At 37.9% G+C, this 21,248-nt stretch overlaps 1 protein-coding gene across 1 annotated transcript; it reads right to left on the reverse strand.

Moving 5' to 3' along the window:
* Positions 1-7,090: 7,090 nt before the first annotated feature.
* On the reverse strand, positions 7,091-18,538 carry LOC149846416 (U3 small nucleolar RNA-associated-like protein). Its single transcript, XM_089996346.1, has 6 exons — positions 16,763-18,538; positions 14,856-15,503; positions 10,341-10,796; positions 8,692-8,864; positions 7,389-7,572; positions 7,091-7,293 (listed from the first exon to the last, which is right to left on the reverse strand). The coding sequence occupies exons 1-6, from the start codon at positions 17,162-17,164 to the stop codon at positions 7,201-7,203; spliced, it is 1,956 nt and encodes a 651-aa protein (XP_089852472.1). The 5' UTR covers positions 17,165-18,538; the 3' UTR covers positions 7,091-7,200.
* Between the last annotated feature and the right edge of the window lie 2,710 nt (positions 18,539-21,248).

Genomic DNA, 21,248 nt, shown 5'->3' on the forward strand with positions numbered 1-21,248 from the left:
CAGGATGGAGGTTTTGTAATTTTTAGCTGTTCTGGATCCGATTCTGATCCAAATCCCTATGTGTTTAGCCGTTCCGGATCCGAACGGTTGGCACCCCTTCTACAAAGTTAACGATGATTCGGTTATCTGGTGATGTTAAAAGTTAAGTTACATGAGATGAATACAAGTAACCATGGATCCATCTTTGGTATTTTCTATAAAAAAGATTTCGGTCTTTCAGATTTTAAGAAAGGTGGTCCTTAATTTAGAATTTTAGGCAAAAAGTTGGGTCTACTCATGAAAATTTTCTCTTTTAATCTGTAAGGTTGTGGTCAAGAGTCAAGACTTCAGAGTGATTTTGATGCAAATTTGAGAACCACTTACTAGACGGGTCTGGTTGGATTCGGAGACAGGCATTATCCAACCCTTTAATCCAAATCAGATGCGGATTCAGATAAGAAAAAGGAGATCCACTTATCAGAACCAGATCCAATTAGATTTTTTCCTTTACAATTATATTGCAAGCGTTTCAGATGGATTTGAAATTTTCCTGATTAGGATGTGGAAATTGCAAAACAGGTCCTACTGTTCAGCAACTCGGACCTGTGCTTACCAAATACACTTAAAACAGAACCGATTCACCAGCTATCTCAATGAAACCCGATCCATTAACACTGCCTATTTTTGTTCTCTTGATACAGATTGGGTTATACGAGTACTGTCCAGTCTGACTCTGAGATTTGTTTGTATGCTTCCTTTTGTTTTCTTCTCCTTTTCTCGATTGTTCAGATGCTTGAGGATTAATTTGTGTGTAAGTGGTGATTGGGACACACATATACAACAGCTAAAAACACCACTAGATGAACGGGTTTATGATGTAAATCGAAGGGGCTCGATTTATGAGAAAAACTATGTTACGCTACTTTTATTTAAAAAAATGATAAAAAAGAAGAAAATACAAGAAAATGATAAAAAAAGCAGGAAAAATCACAAAAAATTTAACTGAAATAAGAAAATACTAAATTCAATCTCAAATCCACTCCAAATTCTAGCTCTCATCATTTTATAGATGAGGTCTCCCAAATTCTAATCCAAGTAAACTACCCAATTTAATAAACTCTTAAAAAAATAAAACTTATCTTAATTAAGATATGAATCAATTATAAAGATTCATTATATATTACAATGATTCAAAAATAAGAAAATATTCAAACTATAAAATAGATCTCAAATGATCCAATGAAAGAAGTGAACCCAGATATGCATAGTTCCGCTCCTGCATCAGGTCCCCCATCTATACGTGAACAACGACTATATATATTGTTATTACACTAATCCAGCAGGCACAGTTGAAGGGCAAAATGGCGATGTTGACGTCCAGACAAGCCAAAGGTTGAAGAGCAAGGGCAATTGGTAGCTAATTTGTCCAGGGGGGCGCAGAAGTTTTGGAGGCTCATGGATTGGAGCAATGGTGGTGTCATGACTTGGAACTACAGGAAGCATAGCATATTGTGTTCTACATATCTGTGATGCCAGCAATGAACAGGATCTTTTCTTTAATTCTTGGCTTGTGTCTCTACAAGGCCCTGTGATTGATTACCCAATTTGGTTGATGCTTTTGTTTTTCTATCTCAACACATATCAATGTGTTGAAAAATGTCACAATTTTGAGATGATATTGCACATACCCATTGGAAGATATCTTTTATAAAATTCTTTGGTGTCATACATTCTGATCTTTAAGTGGGAGGAAAGAGCAAATTGATTGGAGGTCCTTCACAAAAATGAAAACCCACAGTGTATATAGGAGTTCCAACACAGTTGTTTAGAGCTTTCCTTAATTGGAGAGGCTATTTATGGTTTCTTATGATGTTGTTCTCATTTGATTAGATGCAAAAGACTTTTCTTTTCTCCGTCTTAAACAGCAGGCATGCATGTATATCCAATTTAGTTAATATGTTCCATTACCCAGTGGAAAACCCTCCTGGCATTGTAAACATGCCACTCAGAAAGCTGCATAATCTGATCTCATGTTGCAGAAGATGGTACAATATCTTCATGCCCAGTTCTTGATGGCTGATATGCCTAACACTCCACTTTTCCTCAACCCTTGGCTTGAGCTTTATTTGAGATCCATTCTCTTTACTATAGGTGCATGTCGCTCATTATGTTATTTTGGAGTGTTCAAGTCTGCAGAAGTTCTTGATCTGTTACACATGGGTGTACCCAAATAAACTAACATTTTCATGCACTGAAACTTGGATTTTGACTGAGACCAGTGTGTTAGAAAATTGTATTGAACCACACCTAAAACTATTTTAGGTCCAGTCCCAGCTTATGTGATCTAATTTGGATGGGCCCTATAGTATCTCATATGATATGAAACATTATGTGGATACTTGCCTTGTCTACAATTTTGTAATGAGCTGAATTGAAGACAGACTCCTAAACACATTATGTTATGGGCCCCAAACCTTATATAAAGTCTCACTCTTCAGATTCCCCATAAGTCAGATAGAGAATTAAATTCATCTCTCATTAGGTTTAGAGAAAGAAAAAAAACCAGATATACAGGTTCTGAAAAATTATACTATCAACGATCTACCAAAGCGCTATGGATTCAAGTAACATTTTCGCATTAAGTTTTATTTTAGATTTGATTTCGACGGTTTAATAAGAATATGAATTCGATCCTTCTTTGGTTTTCGATGAATTTATAAATTCAACAATTGGTATCAAAACACTCCTATTGAATTGTTGAAAATATGATTTTATTTTATTTTTTTATTATTGTTGGTGTCCATCTATGCGCTTCAGTGGTACTCGAATGGCTTCGACCCTTTCCCTTTGGATCACCAAGCACAGACGGGAGGGCCAATCGACCCTCTCATTTGGTTTTGGCTGGACGACAGACAGTGTGTGTGTATGGTCTCCCTCCCACTCGGTTGGACTGTCTACCCTTATCGTTGAACGAGCAAAAGGGGTTTCGTTCCTTTCATCGGCAACAGAAAAGGGGGCGGAGTTGCCTATTCAGAAACCCAAAGTCTGATAGTGAGTCATCATCGTTCAGATCTTCCGATCGCCGACAAAAATGGGTTCACCATTTTTCCTTTAAGACAGTCGGATGGGAGGGCCGATTGGCCCTCCCGCCCGATTATCCCCCTATTACCAAACATTAGGAGGGCCCTCCTCCTCCATCGGATAGCCAGACGGAGGGTGGTGGAGGGTCCTCCTCCTTCTGATTACCGGACGACGGGAGGGCAGTCACCAATCCAAACCCGTCGTTTCCAGGGTCGATGGTGATTTTTTTTTATTCGGTTTTTTGTTGATGGCAGACGACATTCAGTTTGGCTGTCGATCATCAAGAATCAGAAACCTTAAAGAAGTCCGGCCATTGCAGTGATTTGCTAGCCGGCCCATCGCCGAGCGATTCGGGTTCGGTGGCATCCAGGGCTGGCTACAACCATCATCGTGCAATCCGGATTTGGCAACATCCAGGGCCAGTTATGGCCATCACCGTGTAATCCGAGTTCAACGGCATTCAGGGCCGGCTACGGCCATCGCTGAGCGATCCAGGTTCGGTGACATCCAGGGCCGGCTACGGCCATCGTCGTGTGATCCGAGTTCTGCAGCATCTAGGGCCGACTTCGACCATCACTGTGCAATCCGGGTTATGCAGCATCCAGGGCCAGCTACAACCATCATCGTGCAATCTGGGTTCGGCGACATCCAGGGCCGGCGACAACGGTGCAGGACCGATTCAACCTTTTAGACTAGGCCGGTTTGGTCTAAAGCCGATCGAGCTGAGGCCAGTTCAACCAACTGCTTTGGTGCCATCCAGCCAATCCATCCTGGACCAGGCCGGGTTAGGCATTATGGACTGACTTGGTTTGGTCCCGGTTCGATCCCCATCAAGTTAAAACATTATGATCAACTGTTTTGGGATCGATCTAATCAGATGAGTCTCATGATCATGAAACACACAATTCCTGAATCCTTTAGGAGCACCATGTCCGAAGAAGCAAATGCCAAATGTTTTTTTAAAGAAATTAAAAAATGTTTTACGAAAAACAAAAAGGCTGAGACAAGTACTCTTCTTTCGAGTCTTGTTTCAATGAAGTATAAGGGTAAAGAAAACATTCAGGAGTACATCATGAAGATGTCTCATCTTGCTTCAAAACTTAAGGCACTAAGGTTAGAGTTATCTGAGGAGTTACTTCTGCGCTTTGTTTTGATATCTCTTCCTACACAATACAGTCGGTTTAAGGTTAGTTATAACTGGCAAAAGAGAAATTGACTCTTAATGAGCTCATTTCACACTGTATGCAAGAAGATGATAGGATGAATCAAGATAAGACTGAGAGTACTCATTTGACAGTAATATCTAAGAACATGTTTAAAAAAAAAAAAAGAACTAAGAAGCTAATCAAATGGAATAAGAATAGATTTTTCTTTAGTAATAAGCAACCATGAGGCACGTTGGACTTGTGAAAGTTTATCAAATTGTTCCCCACATATTTAATAAAAGAAGAGAGCATCATCTGCATATATGTTGTGACTCCACAGAATTTCACTATAATGTGTTAGCCATTTACCAACGGGGAATCAGCTTGTCTGGCAGGAGCAGTTAGTGCACGTCACCTTGTGTTGGGACGTTGCAAGTTCGAACCACAAATGGTATGGGTGTGTATAACTGGTAGGGGGTCTGCCTAACCCCAACTCTCTCTGCCTAAAAAAAAACGTGTCAGCCATTTAAAACATTCACCTAAAATACCATGTTCTTTTTTATTTATGATATGTTGAAAATATTGGGGATATGTCACTGGTTAATATAGGAAGCTGATATCCAATGTAAAAGTTTTACACGCTGCCAAAAAGCCAAGTTGGAGCAACATTGGGCTTAGCTGGTTAGGGATGTAAATGGGTCGGGTTTAGTTTGAACTAACGCAGGCTGATTTAAAAGGGTCATAACCAATGAGAATCCAATTGGTTCCTCGATCCTGATTTAGTCATAATTTTGATGAAGTTTGAATCTTATGTCGAATTTGTATTATCTTTGGTATTCATTCTAACAGAGCAAGACTCTGTTTGGGAGATGGTAGCTGGGATAGGAGTTGAAGATTTGGATTTAATTTTGTTCAAACTACTGATGGTGATCGTTATTTAAAAGAACCACGTTGAGAAGGTATCTTATAGAAACGAAAAGGAGATTAGACATTCTCCCTTTGGAATTTGCACTCAAAACAGGATTTTGTATCTACCACCTCATGTTGCTAATTCTAAAAAATTGATAGCTTCCACTTTTCCAAATCCATACGCTTCATCACACTACCAACTACAAAATAGAGCCTAAGACCTTACGAGTTCCCACTGATTGTCTAATGAAAACTTGATAGGTTTTTATAAAATTCAACATATGTGTTTTGCACCTTTTATTTATCTAACATCACCTTCTACAACTAGGCTCTGTTTGATAGCCCGAGATGAAAGGGAGATGGGAGTGGTGGTGTTACCTCTTCATCGACCAATGTTGTGGGTATCAGTATCGGCCTCGTATCGTTTGGCTGACGGATTCAGGTGAATCGGCCCATATCTATACTCAAGTGAATCGTTCTTCTGAATCAGCCAAAACTAATTAAAAAATATTACATGTCAATCAGAACGTAACACATGTTAAAAACATTAAAATAATATTAATAAATATTTTTAAGTAGCTTTTACATTTATTAAAAAATAACTGATTCAGGGGTGAAGCGTATCGATTTTCTGCTGATACGCAACGATGCTGACAACATTGGTTAGGACATCCTGGAATGCGAGGTGCCACATTGACCATGTTTGTATTTTGGTGGCCATGGAGTAAAGATCTGCAGAGCACCCCCTCCTTAATCACTAGGAAAGTCTCCTCATCACTTTGGCCTTATGGCAAGGAATGCATGCCCTGGTATCGAACTTGTGACGTCCTTCAGCTTGAATACCTTAAGCTGACCCACCTAGCCCAATGTGCAAATCCCTTGTAGGTAGGGCTGGTAAACAAACCGAGCAGCTCGTGACTCAGTTCGTCACGAACTCGCATAGATGTCAAGTCGAGCCCAAACACAAGGTGTTCAGCTCAGCTCAGCTCGAGAGTGCTCGTATAGATAAAATATATATATATATTTTATGGATAATATATATTTTGTGTAATATATAAAAAATAATGTATTATATATATATATATATATATATATATATATATATATGAAGGATGAACGAGAAATATATACATAAAATATGGGCTATTAATGTAATTTTAAAAAGTTATTTATATATATTTAAATATAATATATAAAGATGTATATGCTATGTATAAATAATATGAAATGTTTTTAGACGAGCCAGCTTGTATTCGGCATGTCTCATTCAAGGACAAACCGAGCTCGAGCTTAGCTCGTCTAAACACGAACACGAGTCAAGCCACAAGCTCAATCCACTAGTAAACGAAAAGAGCCACGAGCTCAATCCACTAGTAAACGAGCCAAGCCCAAACTTGCCCGGTTCAGTTTGTTCGGCTTATTTACAATCCCTACTTGTAGTTAAGGATGTCAACAGATCAATTTTGGGTCGGATATCCAACCAACCCAAACCCGATTAGTCAGGTTTGGTACAAAAAACTGAATCCAATTACGAAATCGGGTCAGATTCAGTTTTGTACAATTGAATTCGGACTCCAAATCGGTATTTTACCGACATCCTATTGTATTCTCACAGGTGAATCACAGCATATATATTTTCAACAAAAATAGGGCATCTATAAAATTTGAGCCTTAACCTCACAAGTGCAGAAGTGCTTAGGTGGTTAGCGGCTAATGTTATAAGCACGAATAGGGAATATGATCCAAATCACCTTTAAGCAGATTTCAGGTCGGATTTGGATTCGGTTTCAATAATCTCTTGTCCAATTTGTCAGATTCGGTAATGCCCACATCCGACCTGAGTTTTGATTGGTGTTGCTGTCTAACCCAAGGTGAAGGCCATCAATACCTCACCTGAGTTTTGAATAGATTGGCTTTGGATGAGGGGCCAATTTTATGAATAACAACTTTAATAAAGCTTCACGTATACACGCCAGAAAACCTCAATGGGTTTTTTTCTACTCATACTTTTCTATAAATATAGTTAAAAATGACAAGAATAACAAGATGACAAAAAAGGATACAGATTCGCAACCAAGGAAAAAAATCAAGATCTGTTTAAAACCAATAGATCTGCTTCATCTTGAAGAACCTTCCTTGCACGCCAAAAGATTGCACTAGCTTTGCTAGATGTTCCAACCTGTAAAGTTCCATCATCGGTAAGAAGCCACAATTCTTAAAAAAATTGTAAGAATAGTATTCAACAAAAGTGACTTCAAGTCTCAAGGCAAAGACCTTTAGCTCCAAAGAATAGTAGTTCCGCCACAGTTCGATATTTTCACCGTAGAAACTAAGTGCAGATTCATACAACTTGCGTGCATTAGATAAAGCTTCATCATCACCCACAAGTGCAAGGTTTGACTCTATCTCGATGCAGTGCTTATAAATTGCAAGGCTTGGATGAGGTAAAGCCAAAATTCTGCAGTAGGAAGTTTCATCAAGTGAGTTCATTTACCATGATGGACTAAATTGTTGCATGTGTTTCAGCACAGCTCAAAGGAAATCTTTTCAGTTTTACCTAAACAAATTAAGCAAACATAGTGCCGTCCAAAGAGTGCCGCTAAATGCAAATTTGCCAAGTTTAAAGCAAATTTCAAATTTACAAAAAGGATTTGTAGAATGGCACAAGCACAGTTACATGAAGTTACCATATGGAATTCCTCTAGATTTTAATAAGTGGAGATGCAGGTCACATATTCATACGCAACAAGTACATAAGCACACATATCCCCAAATTTTGAAACAATTAGAAACATGGAAACCTCCAACTAGGAGTGCAGAAAAAACCATTCTCATCCAATCAGTTATTTCACTAAGCTCATTCACTGAAGCAGAATCTACTCAATAGACACATATAGACACCTAAGGCATTAGATGCAAATACTAGCTTAAACTCTTGGCGATAGCCCACCAGTTTGGTTAAGAAATGGTGACTTGTGCCAAGTAAGGTAACACTTAGTGGGCCTTATGAAGGCCAGCCATTAGTGTAGCACTCATGATGCTTTCATACCTTATCTGAAGAAGATGAATTAATCAACATGTTTTGGGAAGTGAGGAATTATCTCAAAAATCAATGAAAGCACTGCAGTTCCTGCAAAGATAATATAAAGAAACATTGCCAGCTAAAAATTCTAAGAGCCCTTTTGCTTCCAGAACACTAAAGCAACATTGGATTTCTAAAGTCCATGAATTTAATTGATTTCTCAATCATAAGTCCACCTCTTTGGCTGGCATTATCGTGCAACCTTAAAATCCTAGGCCATTTTTAGTAGACTTTCAAGTATTTGAAGGGTAATTTAGGAAATGCCATATAGCATTTTCAAACTCGTTTGGTGGTGAAATATATATATATATATATATATATATATATATATATATATATATATATATATATATATATATATATATATATGGAGAGAGAGAGAGAGAGGAACTTTGATTGTTTTTGTGGAGGTTGGCTATCATTTTTGCCACTGAACATGGCCAATTGATGGAATCAGAAATACAAGTTGTTCTCATGTAAACATTTGTAAAATACCTCTTGTAGATCTCTCTAACATGATGAACTCCACTTGTTTGAAGAACTGAAACAAGCATGGTACAAGAAATCACACCCGCATTGTCCATTCCACTGCCACCAGCCAGTAATGACAAAAATAACTGGACCAGCTTGTCAAAGTAATCTTTCTGGTTTGAGAAACATTTAAAACCCTGCAGCAGAAAATAACAAACATAATTCAACAAGTAAATGACAAACAAGAACATTTAAAGTAGCCGGCTACAACTTGTCCAAACTTGATAACACAAGCATCTAAGAACATCATATTGTACCAAATATTCAACCTATGTCGCATACGGCATTCTTCTAAATCCATTTTGACATGAGACAGGAGAGATGAGAAGTTAAATAGTTTCCTTAACCATTTGAATGCGTCAAGATTACATAAGCATGTAGGGCTCCACTAAGATTGATCCAATTACTATGGCACCAAATAATATGATATTGCTACAGAATTCTTTTAGCCTTTTGCTAGTGCAATTAATACCACAACGAGACACAGCCTGTGTGTGCAAGTCGTCTTGACACACTTGTTTCAGTGACACCTGACACTGATTTTAGTACTGAACTAATGAGTCACGTACTTTACAGCCTTGATGAAGATAAACCATCAGCTTGTTTCAAAAAGGTAATAGCCAGAGGGGCGATGATATTGGGTTGTCAAGACAGAAAATTTCCCCAACCCCTAACAAATGTTCCATGCACCCATTCAAAGAGGGTATTTGGCTATAGCAAAAGCCAGTAGTAGTGGAAGGAGAGGCCCCTTGCTGGAGTACGTTCAGCTACACTTGTTTCCAGCTTTATTGGGCAACTAATAATGCATAACTACCAAATACATTGAAGTGTTCACCAACTTATTGTGTGTGTGTGTGAGTGCACTCTGCTAGCCATGTCGAAAGGATACTTCAGTTAAAGTGTGTTCCATGTTAACATTGTCACAACACTGGCATAAACATTGGAGACACTACTGTTTAACAAATTCATTAGGTGCCCTTTATAAATTTTGAAATACTATTGGTTTAATATATGGTCCATACATTAATTGCAACTACAGGATTAATTAAGTATTGAGAGCATCATTTGAAGATTGTGAAATGAAAAAATAGCAGAAGAAAATAGTACCTAACCATGTACATGACTCATGTTTGAATACTGACTGACTACCTCTCACAAGCATTGGATAGGATACGAAAACAGATAAGCACACATTTGTATAAAAGATATCAGATACTCTATGCTCCAACAGAAATAAATCAATGTAGAAGAAACTCAAGTGTCCATTAACCAAAATATCCTGCTAGTATCAAGAATAGGGCTTTATCTAAAAAAATATGTACCAAAGTACATTTCAAAAATGTTATGAATGTCTTCAAGCTTCAAGCAGCAATAACCTTATGATGGGAATGAGAAGATTAGTTCAAAATAAAAATATTACTACCATCTTCAAAACTAAACACCACGATAAGATTACATACACTAGAGGACACGGTTCCTATTACTACCATCATGAAAACTAAACACCACATATAAAGATTACATACACTAGAGGACACAGTTCCTTGTCAAATAAAAGAATATCCTAGTAAACAGAACAAAGGCATGAGTAAGAAAGTGGTAGAAATCTGTACCATCAACCATAAGCTTTCATGCTCTGAAATTGTTCTTTTTGTCAAAATGCCACTAAAGAGTTCATACATATACTGTAGCTCCTCCTTACCAACAGAAGCAGATTTAGCCATGGCATACTTCATTTCCATTGTAATCCTCATGATAGACAATGAAGTTGCACTAGGTAGTTCTACACAAAGCTTTGCAATAAGTTTTCTGGCTTCCTCTAGTCTTCCCAGTTTGAGGTACAATGAGACATAATGCTTAGCAAGATCTTCGGTTATACAGCTAGAGGAACAAGCTCTTTCATAAACTCTAAATAAATTTGGGATAAACTCCATAATATCAAAAGAGATGCTGTTAAAACACAAGTCTTCTGATTCTGCTTCTTCAGGATCAATAATATTGGACCAAAACCTCGCATAGAGTGAAAACATCTTGGTGGAAGGAACAACAGTTAAGGCTTGCTCGTACACCTAATGACAGGAGATTTGATAAGCAGAAAGCTATAGAATACGACAAAATTTTAGGCACTCAAATATATGAGCAAGCAATAAAAAACAAGGATGAAAATTCAAATGAGAACATACAGATTGAAACTATAGCATCATCGACTGCTACCTTGTAGTTCTCCTGGCCAGCATCGTTTTTTTAAAAAGTGCACTAGGTTTTTTTCTCTGTCACATAGGTGCGGGTGCGGGTGTGGCGATGCGGCACTTTAAAAAAACTTGGGTGCGGGGGTGCGGGAGGGTATATATACATACATATATATATATATATATAACTTAATAATAAAAAAATCTGTTTTTCACCAGAAAGAATAAAAAAATTAGAAGTATTGCTTAATCAAATTTTTAATCGGGTATTGCTTAATCAGATTTGGATTTATATACATTTAATACAAAAGTCCATTCCAATGCATTTTTTACTTTTTTTATTAATGCATTTAATACAAAAGTATGACCTACTCAATTCTTCCCATTTAATACAAAAGTAAAGTACATTTAATACAGAATCCAACCTACTCGATTCTCCCCATTGAATATAGAAATTCATTCCAATGCAGTTTTCACTTTTTCTATTAATGCAATTATTACAAAGCTCTATAAAAAGTCTAAAAGAATGTAATGGCTCAACTTTTTATGACAAAACTTTTTAAAAACCGTAAAAGAATGTATGGGGCTCAAAACATTTAATGCACAACTTTTCAAACTTTCAAAGCTTTGTATATGAGACAAAACTTTAAATAATTTATTTATTTTTGTGTAACTATTTTGGACAAAAATAACCCTGGGTGCGGGTTGACCACACCCAAGGTCACATTGACCGCACCGGGTATGGCACCCTCACCTGCACCGGTGCCCGCGTCGCATCACATCGACACGGGTGCGGCGGCCTGTATGTCGAGTCCCTGTGACATAAGTTCTTTTACAATCAATAAACTCAGTAAGTTTGTTGGATTAAAAGTTCCTCGATAAATAAAAAAATCATACTTCTAGAGCATATTTTCTTAAACATTATCCACATGCACCTATGATTTCATTAAATAAGTATGGACATATATTTATGGCAACAATGAAATCTTTTCGCTAATCAATGAAATATAGAAAAAATATAAAAGACAATGTCAATAATTTACTAGGCTCTCAAGCAATATGTCCATGGAACGTTACCTAAGTCACAAAGATACATGTATGGCCTGACATGTGACACAAGTTTGTAAAAAATTTTAAAAATAGGATATGAGGACACATTATTTTTAAATTTTTAATAAATAAAAGATATTCTTAGAGAGTTTAACATATAAAATGCATTTTTTAATGGAATAGTATTAAAAATCAACCTTCTCTCAAAAAAGTACTAAAAATCAACCAGAATTTTATCAGAAAATAATAAAATAATGTCCATACATGTCATAGTGTATCATAGTATGTCCAGTCATGTCACCAGGGACATGCTGCCAAAATGGTGTTTCCCCCAGAGTTACCAGTCGAGGAAGCGGGAGCGGGAAGCGATACGGGAAGCGGGAAGCGAGGCACTTTCAAAAATTTAGGAAGCGGGGAAGCGTGGGACCACTTAGAAGAAAATTCCGAACCGTCTCGGAAACGACCTAGGAAGCGAACCGGAAGCGACCTAGGAAGCGAACCGGAAGCGAGGGGAAGCGAAAAAATGAAAAAAATGGGGAAGCGAGGGGGAAGCGCTTCCCATAAAAAGGAAGCGCGCTTCCCAAAAAAGGGGGACGCTTCCCCTCATGCTTCGGAAGCGCGACGTTTCGCGCTTCCCCTTTTGCCTAGGCGCTTCCGGTAACTCTGGTTTCCCCATGACATGAGTTGCCACAAGTATACCAAACTCGCAAAACAATCTCATACAAACAAAATTTGCTTTATTTGTCATGAGTTTCTTCTCTATATAGGCTCCGATAACTTTGATGTAGTCAATCAATGTCTTTGTCTTCACCCAAAAAAAATTGTAACATCAATGTGATCATTAATTTATGATGGTATTTAAGCAAGTTCAATTGGAATAATATTGCATCTATATGCTTATGAGTGTCAATGTTCAAAAGGTCATATAAGAATGCAAGCCTTGTCCATTTAGATGAGTAATCCAGTGCAAGCGGAGTGGCATAGATGATTTAGGTTTTCTCCTTTTAAAACCACTATATTTCAAATTATTCCCATGCTACAAACATTTGACATAGTCCACACAACCATGGTGCTGAGACTAGTAACATCCTTTATGTTCTTTTTTTTTATGATTTTGCAATTTTATAATGAGAACATAATTATGGAAGAGAGCTCCATTGTTGTAATTAATAAAATGCTTTCAACATACTCTAAAAGGGGTCATAAATATATTCGCTTAGGAAGCATCCATAAAGATGTCCTCTAGAAGAGACCTATGGATTTTCCTTTTTAAAAACAAACATAAGGCCAAAGCCTTCCCAGCTTACCAAATCACTCTTCAACCACTCCCAAGCAGAGACAAGGAGATAGTTTGACCAAAATCTGCCACCATTTTCCCAATTTTTCCTCAATTCATTTTCATGTAGATATAACATAGAAGCATCTAGAGACAAAACTTCTTAAAAAATTTAACCTTTTCAACGAAAAAAATCTTAACTAGAAGTCAAGTTTGCTAGCTGTGACTTGTTCATTTTCATATTATATTCATGATTGTTGGTTGTTTACTGAAAACCAAATCTTGTTCAGAATATTATTGATAGTAATTAATTTTGCTTAAAGAAAGGCTAAAAATATTATTTAAATATGCAGGAGAGCAAATTCACTCCTTTAACTTACTTTCCATGATTTTATTGCAATTGATTTTCCTTTTCTGTAACTGATACTCATGAAGTTTATTTTTCTCGATGAAAAGATTTTGAGATATGTACCCAGGACCACTTCATCACCACACAATTAAATCATCCTGGTGTCATATTTTTCCTTTTTAAACCAAAGATATAGAAGCTTTTTCTTAATCATGTGCGATTAAATATGAAGCATGCCAAAAAGAAAAACACACATGTAATGTCATACCATAATCTTTAATCATGAGAATCTAAGAACATGATATTTATACATAAAAGGAAGACTGGTCCTCTTAGTTTGACAACATCATTGGACCGCCTTTTAAAGAAGTCAAAAGTCAAACGAAAAAGTATTACATAGGCCAAAATAAACAAATCTGCAAAAAGGGAAAAAGAAATACAGGTGAAGTTTCCTAAACTAGATATTAAAGTCTTTTTTCTTATCAAAATTTTTCTAAAAAATATTAAATAAAATCAAATTCGCATCCAAACATGAGCACAAATTTTAAAAAACATTATGTTCAACTGCAGATCTGGAGAAAAAATATATTGTGAAAAACAACAGCCAAGAATAAACAGGTATAAATTTTGACTCATAATTTACTTCCTAACCCTCCTCTATTCAATCCATGGTACTCAAATCTACAAATGTTCAGAACTTTTTGTGATAGTTAGGCTAATATATGCTATAAAGTTTATGTGATAGTCAAAATCACTTCAAGCAATTTTCATATTAGTGTTGTTTGCTATACTTTTGCATGAACTTTGTAAACAAGCTTGACAAATTCTAATTCCAAAAGAATGAACCAATAGATGTCAACTTATACAAAAACATTGAACAACATATTTCACAATCCTTGTCAAATAAATGAGAGATTTTTTACATCTATCAAATGGCCACCATATACAACTGCTACATGCTCTATCAACAAGCAAGGCACACATGTTGCAAACTTCACTTTGTTTCAGTTTAACAACATTATCAGATAGAGCCAAAAGTAAAAATGAAAATGGCACACATCTAATATCTTTACCCAATATAGCCCAAGAAACCAAATCAATATTTCCAATCAACCACAGTGCATAACAGTGTAAAGTAATAGTACAGAGAAATCATCAGCTATCATCCATTTTAATAAAATCTCCAACCTAAACACTAACAAGTAAAACAAATACTTTGCTTGTTAGAAAGATAAGATACTCGTGATATCAGTGTATGAATTACCTGAGAAGCTTTCCTCAGTTGAGAAACATCTGTTGAAATGTCCATTCTTTTCTCTTTAGAGACTTGCATCCTAGCAAGCCAATCCCAGTAGCTCTCATCTCCCAAAAAAATCTCACGCATCTTTCCCATAATCTCTTCTCTTATTTCATCTCGCAGAGACACATCAGCAGTATCGAGAATCTCCAAAATTCGCTGATGCAAACTCATGCTAGATGGAATAGCCTCAACAGCTTCATTATAAATTGTTCGGAACATGTCAGATCCATTCTTTCTAAGTACATTTAGTTCGTTCTCTGAATCGAGTTCCTGGTCATCTGTCTCATTAGAAGCCAATCTTTCATCATTGAGTGACATAAATAAATCTCCATTTTCATCTTTCCATTTTTTTTCATCATTTCCACCAACTTTTCCTGTAACACCCTGACCTTTACCAAGAGCAATTTTCCTAGCCTTTAGCTTATGTAGATAAGTAAGCTCCATTCGCAGATATTCAACCCATAGATCTTCTGATTTTGGGCAAGCTCGCAATCCGCTTTGCATTAAAGCACGAGCAGCAGCCACATTTAAGTTGTGGTCAAATTCCCAAGCTGCAGCATAAATCCAAAGACCAGGAACTTTTGGATGAAAGCGAAGTGCTTCAGCAAGGGCCTGCATAATTTTAGGGGGGAAAAAAACTCATAAGCAAATACTACATACAGATGTGACAAGACAAGACTTCAACCAATCACAAGTGAAAATACACGCTTGTCTGCAAGTACACATGCATATATGCCACAAATCTAGGAAAATAGATCTGGACATGGAAGTTCAACCGCTGGCACCCTTTCAACTTACATAAGCTGGATATAGAAAATAGAAACAAATATGAAGTCCAACCATATCCATCCAATACCAGATAAATAACCTAGAAACTGATTATGCTGAAAACAGATGATGGGTTTCAAAAGGATTCAATCAGATAACATTTCTAATCTATTATTCAAATCACATACATCAAATGTAGCAAACGGACTTTGAATGTGTGTCCGTGCACAAGCATGTGAGTGTCTGCGCTTATGTGCGTGTGTGTATGCATATGTGTAGGGGTGTGCATGTCCAGGCGTGCTAGGCAGCGCAAGAGTATGCACAGCAGGCATTTGAATTTGAATTTGAACCTGAAACCAATCAGTTAAGATAGCAAAACTCTACTGGTCCAGATACTATTTTAACTGGCAAGTACACAATATCTACGGCAACTTCAAACCAAGAATTTTGCCTCTATCGAGATTTTTAAAGGAAAAGTGGGTAAGAAAAATTAAATTCAAAACAGGAACTTTTCTTTCTCCTTTCCGTAGGCAAGCGCAGGGTGGTTAGTGTGGTTCAAACTCAATACCCGTCGGACAAAACCATGCGACCCTACCGATCCCGCTATCACATTCAATATAAAAATGCAACAAAAGAATCTAAAGGAGAAGACTGATATAATCAAGAAAGCGGATCAAAAAGCAAGCTTAACCAAAATGGTGCAACATTAAGTCGAAATGTACCAATCAATTGTAGTTGTATCGTCAATGTGCTCTAAGTGAACCATATCAGACAAAAAAACTAGAAAGCAAAAGATAATTTGGGATTCAATATTCCTTCTCTCCAACCTGCAACTATAGAAAATCGTAATCTTACATCCCCCGAAGTCCCCAATGATGATTCTTTCCAATCCAATCTGTCTCCATAAATCAAATTTCAACAGATCAAATAGACAAAACGAAAATCATGATTCATAACTCCGTTTCAACGACGGCAAAACCATCAAATTCCTCATCCTGTACAAAAAAACCCATGGTGGGCACTCGAAATTCAATCTTTCTGGATGTCCCAAAATAGCGAAAAAAGTTGCATAACGTTTCTTGGGGCATGAATCGAGCAATTACCCGTTTCATACGGCCATGGCGTTGTTCTCTGCAGTACTCCAGGTACCGGAACCAGAGGTTGAGGTCTCCCTTGTAGCGGGTGACCGCCTTCCGGTAAATCTCGAGGATTCGGAGGACGCTGGCGACGTCGGAGACGGATTTCTTCCACCTCTTCTTGGTGTCCTTGGAGGCGCGAATGATGGACCTCTTCCTGAGCTTCCTGAGGGTCTCGAGCTGCATCTCGTAGTCGATGTAGGCGATGAAGTCGTGCTTCAGAGGGGAGGGCCGCTTCAGACGGTACTCGAAGTCCCTCCGCTTCTTGACGATGTGCTTGATCTCCTGCTTGGTGAAGAGGCCCCTCCTCTCCAAGTCTTCGAGCTCATCAACCATCCGCTCTAGTTTGTACTGAACGACGTCCCCCATTTTCTAAAGCTAGCCTTGGAACCAGGAGAGACAGAGAGAGAGAGAGAGAGAAACTGGCCTTCGAAGCAGAAGAGAGAGAGAAAGAGGGGGTAGGGGTAGGGTTTTGGAGGCTTTGTTTTGAGAGCTCACTGGGCTATTCACAGAGATACGGGTGCGACCCGACTCGTGACGATAATTTGACACGGGTGTTCTGAAGGTTTTTTGCAAAATAAGACATTGAGGACGAGCTTTTCTTACTTTTTAAAGAGTATATTTTTGTTTTCTCTAAAAAAAAAGGTATATTTTTGTTATTTCTTAAAATTTTAAATACAATTTTATTATTGATTAATATAAAATTAATGATTATACGTGCGAGTGTCCATTTTTTATCAAAGAAAAATAACCTAAAATGACAGTATTTAGTAAATTGACCATGTTGAATACATCTTGACGATCAAGTTTGCAAAACAATTGCATACTGATCTGAGTATTTAGCAAATCAACCCCGTTGAACACGTCTACACCATATTTGCAAAAATAACTCCCACAAAAGAATTCATGTGTTGTCCCTGTGTTTTTTTTTATATTTTTTTATGACGATAAACCCTTACCCAATCAAGAAAACCCTAAGTAGGGCCCCACGACCAACCTACCTTTCGTGGCTCACCTCTAAAAGCTACTGCATGTTGCTTATAAATATGCGCCAACTCCCAATTCTATTAATATCTAACGAACTTTGAGAGGTTGATTAAGAATGTTTAGGGCCTGTTTGGAATCTGGGCGCTGGGATGGGTGTTTATGCATTCTGTGGCCCTGAGGTGTACTATTACATGGTATTGATACTAAACTGGTTTTAAAAATATTGAAACCAGTTTCAGAAACACCAAAAAACTCGTTTTTAAATGCATATGAAACTCGTCCCTAAGAATGTAGGAAACTAGTTTCTTATACAAGTGAACCATACTCAAAGATGCATAAGCCAGTTAAACAATTGTGTGATGCAGGTTTAAATGACAACCCTTATATCATTAGCTTGAAATTATTCCCTGTTTTTCTTTATTTTAGTTATTGTCTTAAAACATATTACTTTTAGTATTTTTGCTACATTGGCTCATTGCTATAGTTATTTTGAAACTAGGTGATATTTTGATTTTTAGTTCTTTTGTTTTTCTTAGCATGCATTTCTTTTGTCATAATATAATATATAATTATTCTTATAACATAAATGCTGATATATAATTTTCAAGAAAACCACTTACCAGAACCTTGTATCAAAGCTTATTAGAAACTCGTACCAACATTTTTTTAGTTAGTTTCAATCAAAACGTACCCCAAACTTTTGAGAGCTTCACGTACCCATACCAGTACCAGTACTAGTACCATTTATCGTACCCTTCTCAGACAACTATGAGCTAGCCTGCCTGAAAAAAGGTTGCGACCTTCATGATCTAAATATGCATGTTTATGTGGGCATGGATAGGTTGATTAAGAGGTAGAGGCGAAGAAGCAGAGTAATTATGATACTTAAATAAGGAAAAATATCTACTACACTCTTAGAGTACCTACTCTTTTGGTGAAATTCATATGTTTGAGTTTTATTTTATCAAGCTGACCTCATAGATTCATGATTTCATGGATTATCGATTTATATTCATAAGATTGAATCATTCTTTCTCGAGCCGTACGAAGAGAAAACTTCTTATACGTTTCCAGGGAGAGCCCATCCATTTATCCCAAGGAATCACCTATCAAATCATTGCAATTGATGTTAGATTCCGAAGAGAGGGGAGAGATCTTCGAAAAGTAGGCTTTTAATAAAGAATCAATGTGCTCAACATAGTCCATTTGCATTTGCTAGAGAATGCACTTTTTGTAGAGTAGTTTGAGGTCAAAACACGATTTCCTCATTGTGAATTTTTTTACATATTGGACATTGAATTTTGAAACCTTTAATATATATGCTTATGTTAAGATGTTCTAAAACATGTTTTAAATGATATAGATCATATTTATGGAGCTTGATTCACAAAACAACAACAATAATACTCAATGGGTCGATCCCAGATGGGTTTAAACCCGGATTTGACTTTGTGGTACTGAAACCAGGGCTGAACCTGTCTTCGATTGGATCCACCATAAGAAAACCACACCTGAGTCCTATAAGAATTACATGAAGAAGACCCGGTCCATGCATGGTAAAATAATTTTTTTCTTTTTTATATTAAAAAAAATCATTGATCTTAGTTGGAACTTGAACCAGATCCGAGTCTTGTATGAAATTTTACAAACCATACCTGGATCTATATAATAATTGGGCCCTTAGGATCCGTCCTAAATTTTAATCAAACCATCTTCTTTGTGGCCAAACGCTAACCATATGGTATGGGTGGGATCTGAGTCAAACCTTACCCAGACAACCCTAGGGCTAACTCTAAGCTAAAAATGGGCTTAGTCTGTGCTTAATAGAAGCTTGGCGACTCATTGGGGTCGAGTTGTTAGCCCTCGGAGTTTTAATCTGACATGGACAGATATCACAAGTAAAACAGGTTGAGCCAGGGCCGCTAGGTCTCTGCGCCTGGAGCGGTTTATCTGAGTAAAAAAAACAAACAGAAAAAGTTGCTTATTTTATGCAGTTCTCAACATAAATCTCCAAACAAGACTTTGCGGCATGGTAGACACAAACCTACATAGAATCACAACATTGTTTTTCACTCTCACATCCTTACTACAAGCCATAATGTTGTTGTTGAGACAATGCTTGAACTATCTCCTTCATTTATCGTCCACCACCACCAACTCCACCTCCGGCTCCTCCACCAACTCCAGCTCCAGCACCATCTCCGGCTCCTCCACCAACTCCGCCACCAAATCCAACATTCACTCCTACACCAATGCCAAATCCCCCACCAATACCTGCACCACCACCCAAGCCACCTCCACCACTAAACCCTCCTCCACTACCAACACCAAATCCTCCACCTGCTCCACCACCGGCTCCACCACCTACGCCACCACCAGCACCAAATCCCCCTCCTTGTCCGGATCCTCCACCACCTCCACCTCCAAATCCTCCACCACCTACACCAGAACCACCAGCACCAACACCACCACCAATGCCACTTCCAGTACCACCACCACCTCCGCCTCCAAACCCACCACCGCCACCAATGCCACCCCCAGCACCACCTCCTGCACCAAAACCACCTCCATTGCCTCCTCCAAAACTTCCACCACTGCCGGCACCTCCACCACCCTGGCCGTATTCACCACCGGGACCACCTCCATAACCACCGTATCCACCACCGGGACCACCTCCATAACCACCGTATCTGCCGCGACCATATTTATCGCAATGCCGCCCCCATCCACCAAACCGGCAAGGCCTCGGGTTGTATCCGTAGTCAGGAGGGCCATACGGCCAATGTCCATGACGAGGTCGCTGGTGGAGCTCTTGGCCGAATGCATCTTTCTGAACACTGTCTACAATGCTCCCACCATCGGGGATAGTCCTTGCACCAACATGAACAAGGGACAGAACGACCAGCACCAGCACAAGACAGTCCGGTGGAGGCATAGTTTCTTTAGGTGCTGGAAGAGCAGGACTAAGCTAATTACCAAGAAAGAATTGAAGCTCCAGTTTTATATGCTAGGGAAGTGTCCCTTTTATAAGCCATTTTTTGATCTAGTGAGTGCAACTTGAAAAGGGCATTCAATACTCACCCCTGTCCCCCCTTAAAAACAGTTGGAGCATTTTCAGTATTCATGCATTAATCACGAGCAAGAGGGGCTTTGTAACTTCAACGTCTCAAATCATATTGTTACTAGGGCTGCATATGGATCAGACATGGTTAAATATCTTGTCCGAGCTGTCCATATTACTATTTTCAGATTTGGATCCTTTTTAAGTAAAATCCTAATGTGCGTTCGGGTCAGATTCAAATCTGTTCAATAGGATTGCTTTCAGATTCGAGTTGATATTTTATTTCGGATCTGAAATTGATCCAAATCAAAATCTGATCTATTTTGCCTTTTTTTACATGCAAATAACCTTTTTTCTCTTGTATTTCTTCTGGGTCCAGTATTATCACTTGTATTTGGGATTCAG

Source organism: Nuphar pumila, chromosome 2 (genome assembly GCF_984573655.1).
Source record: "Nuphar pumila chromosome 2, dmNupPumi1.hap1.1, whole genome shotgun sequence".
Classification (NCBI taxonomy): Eukaryota; Viridiplantae; Streptophyta; class Magnoliopsida; order Nymphaeales; family Nymphaeaceae; genus Nuphar; species Nuphar pumila.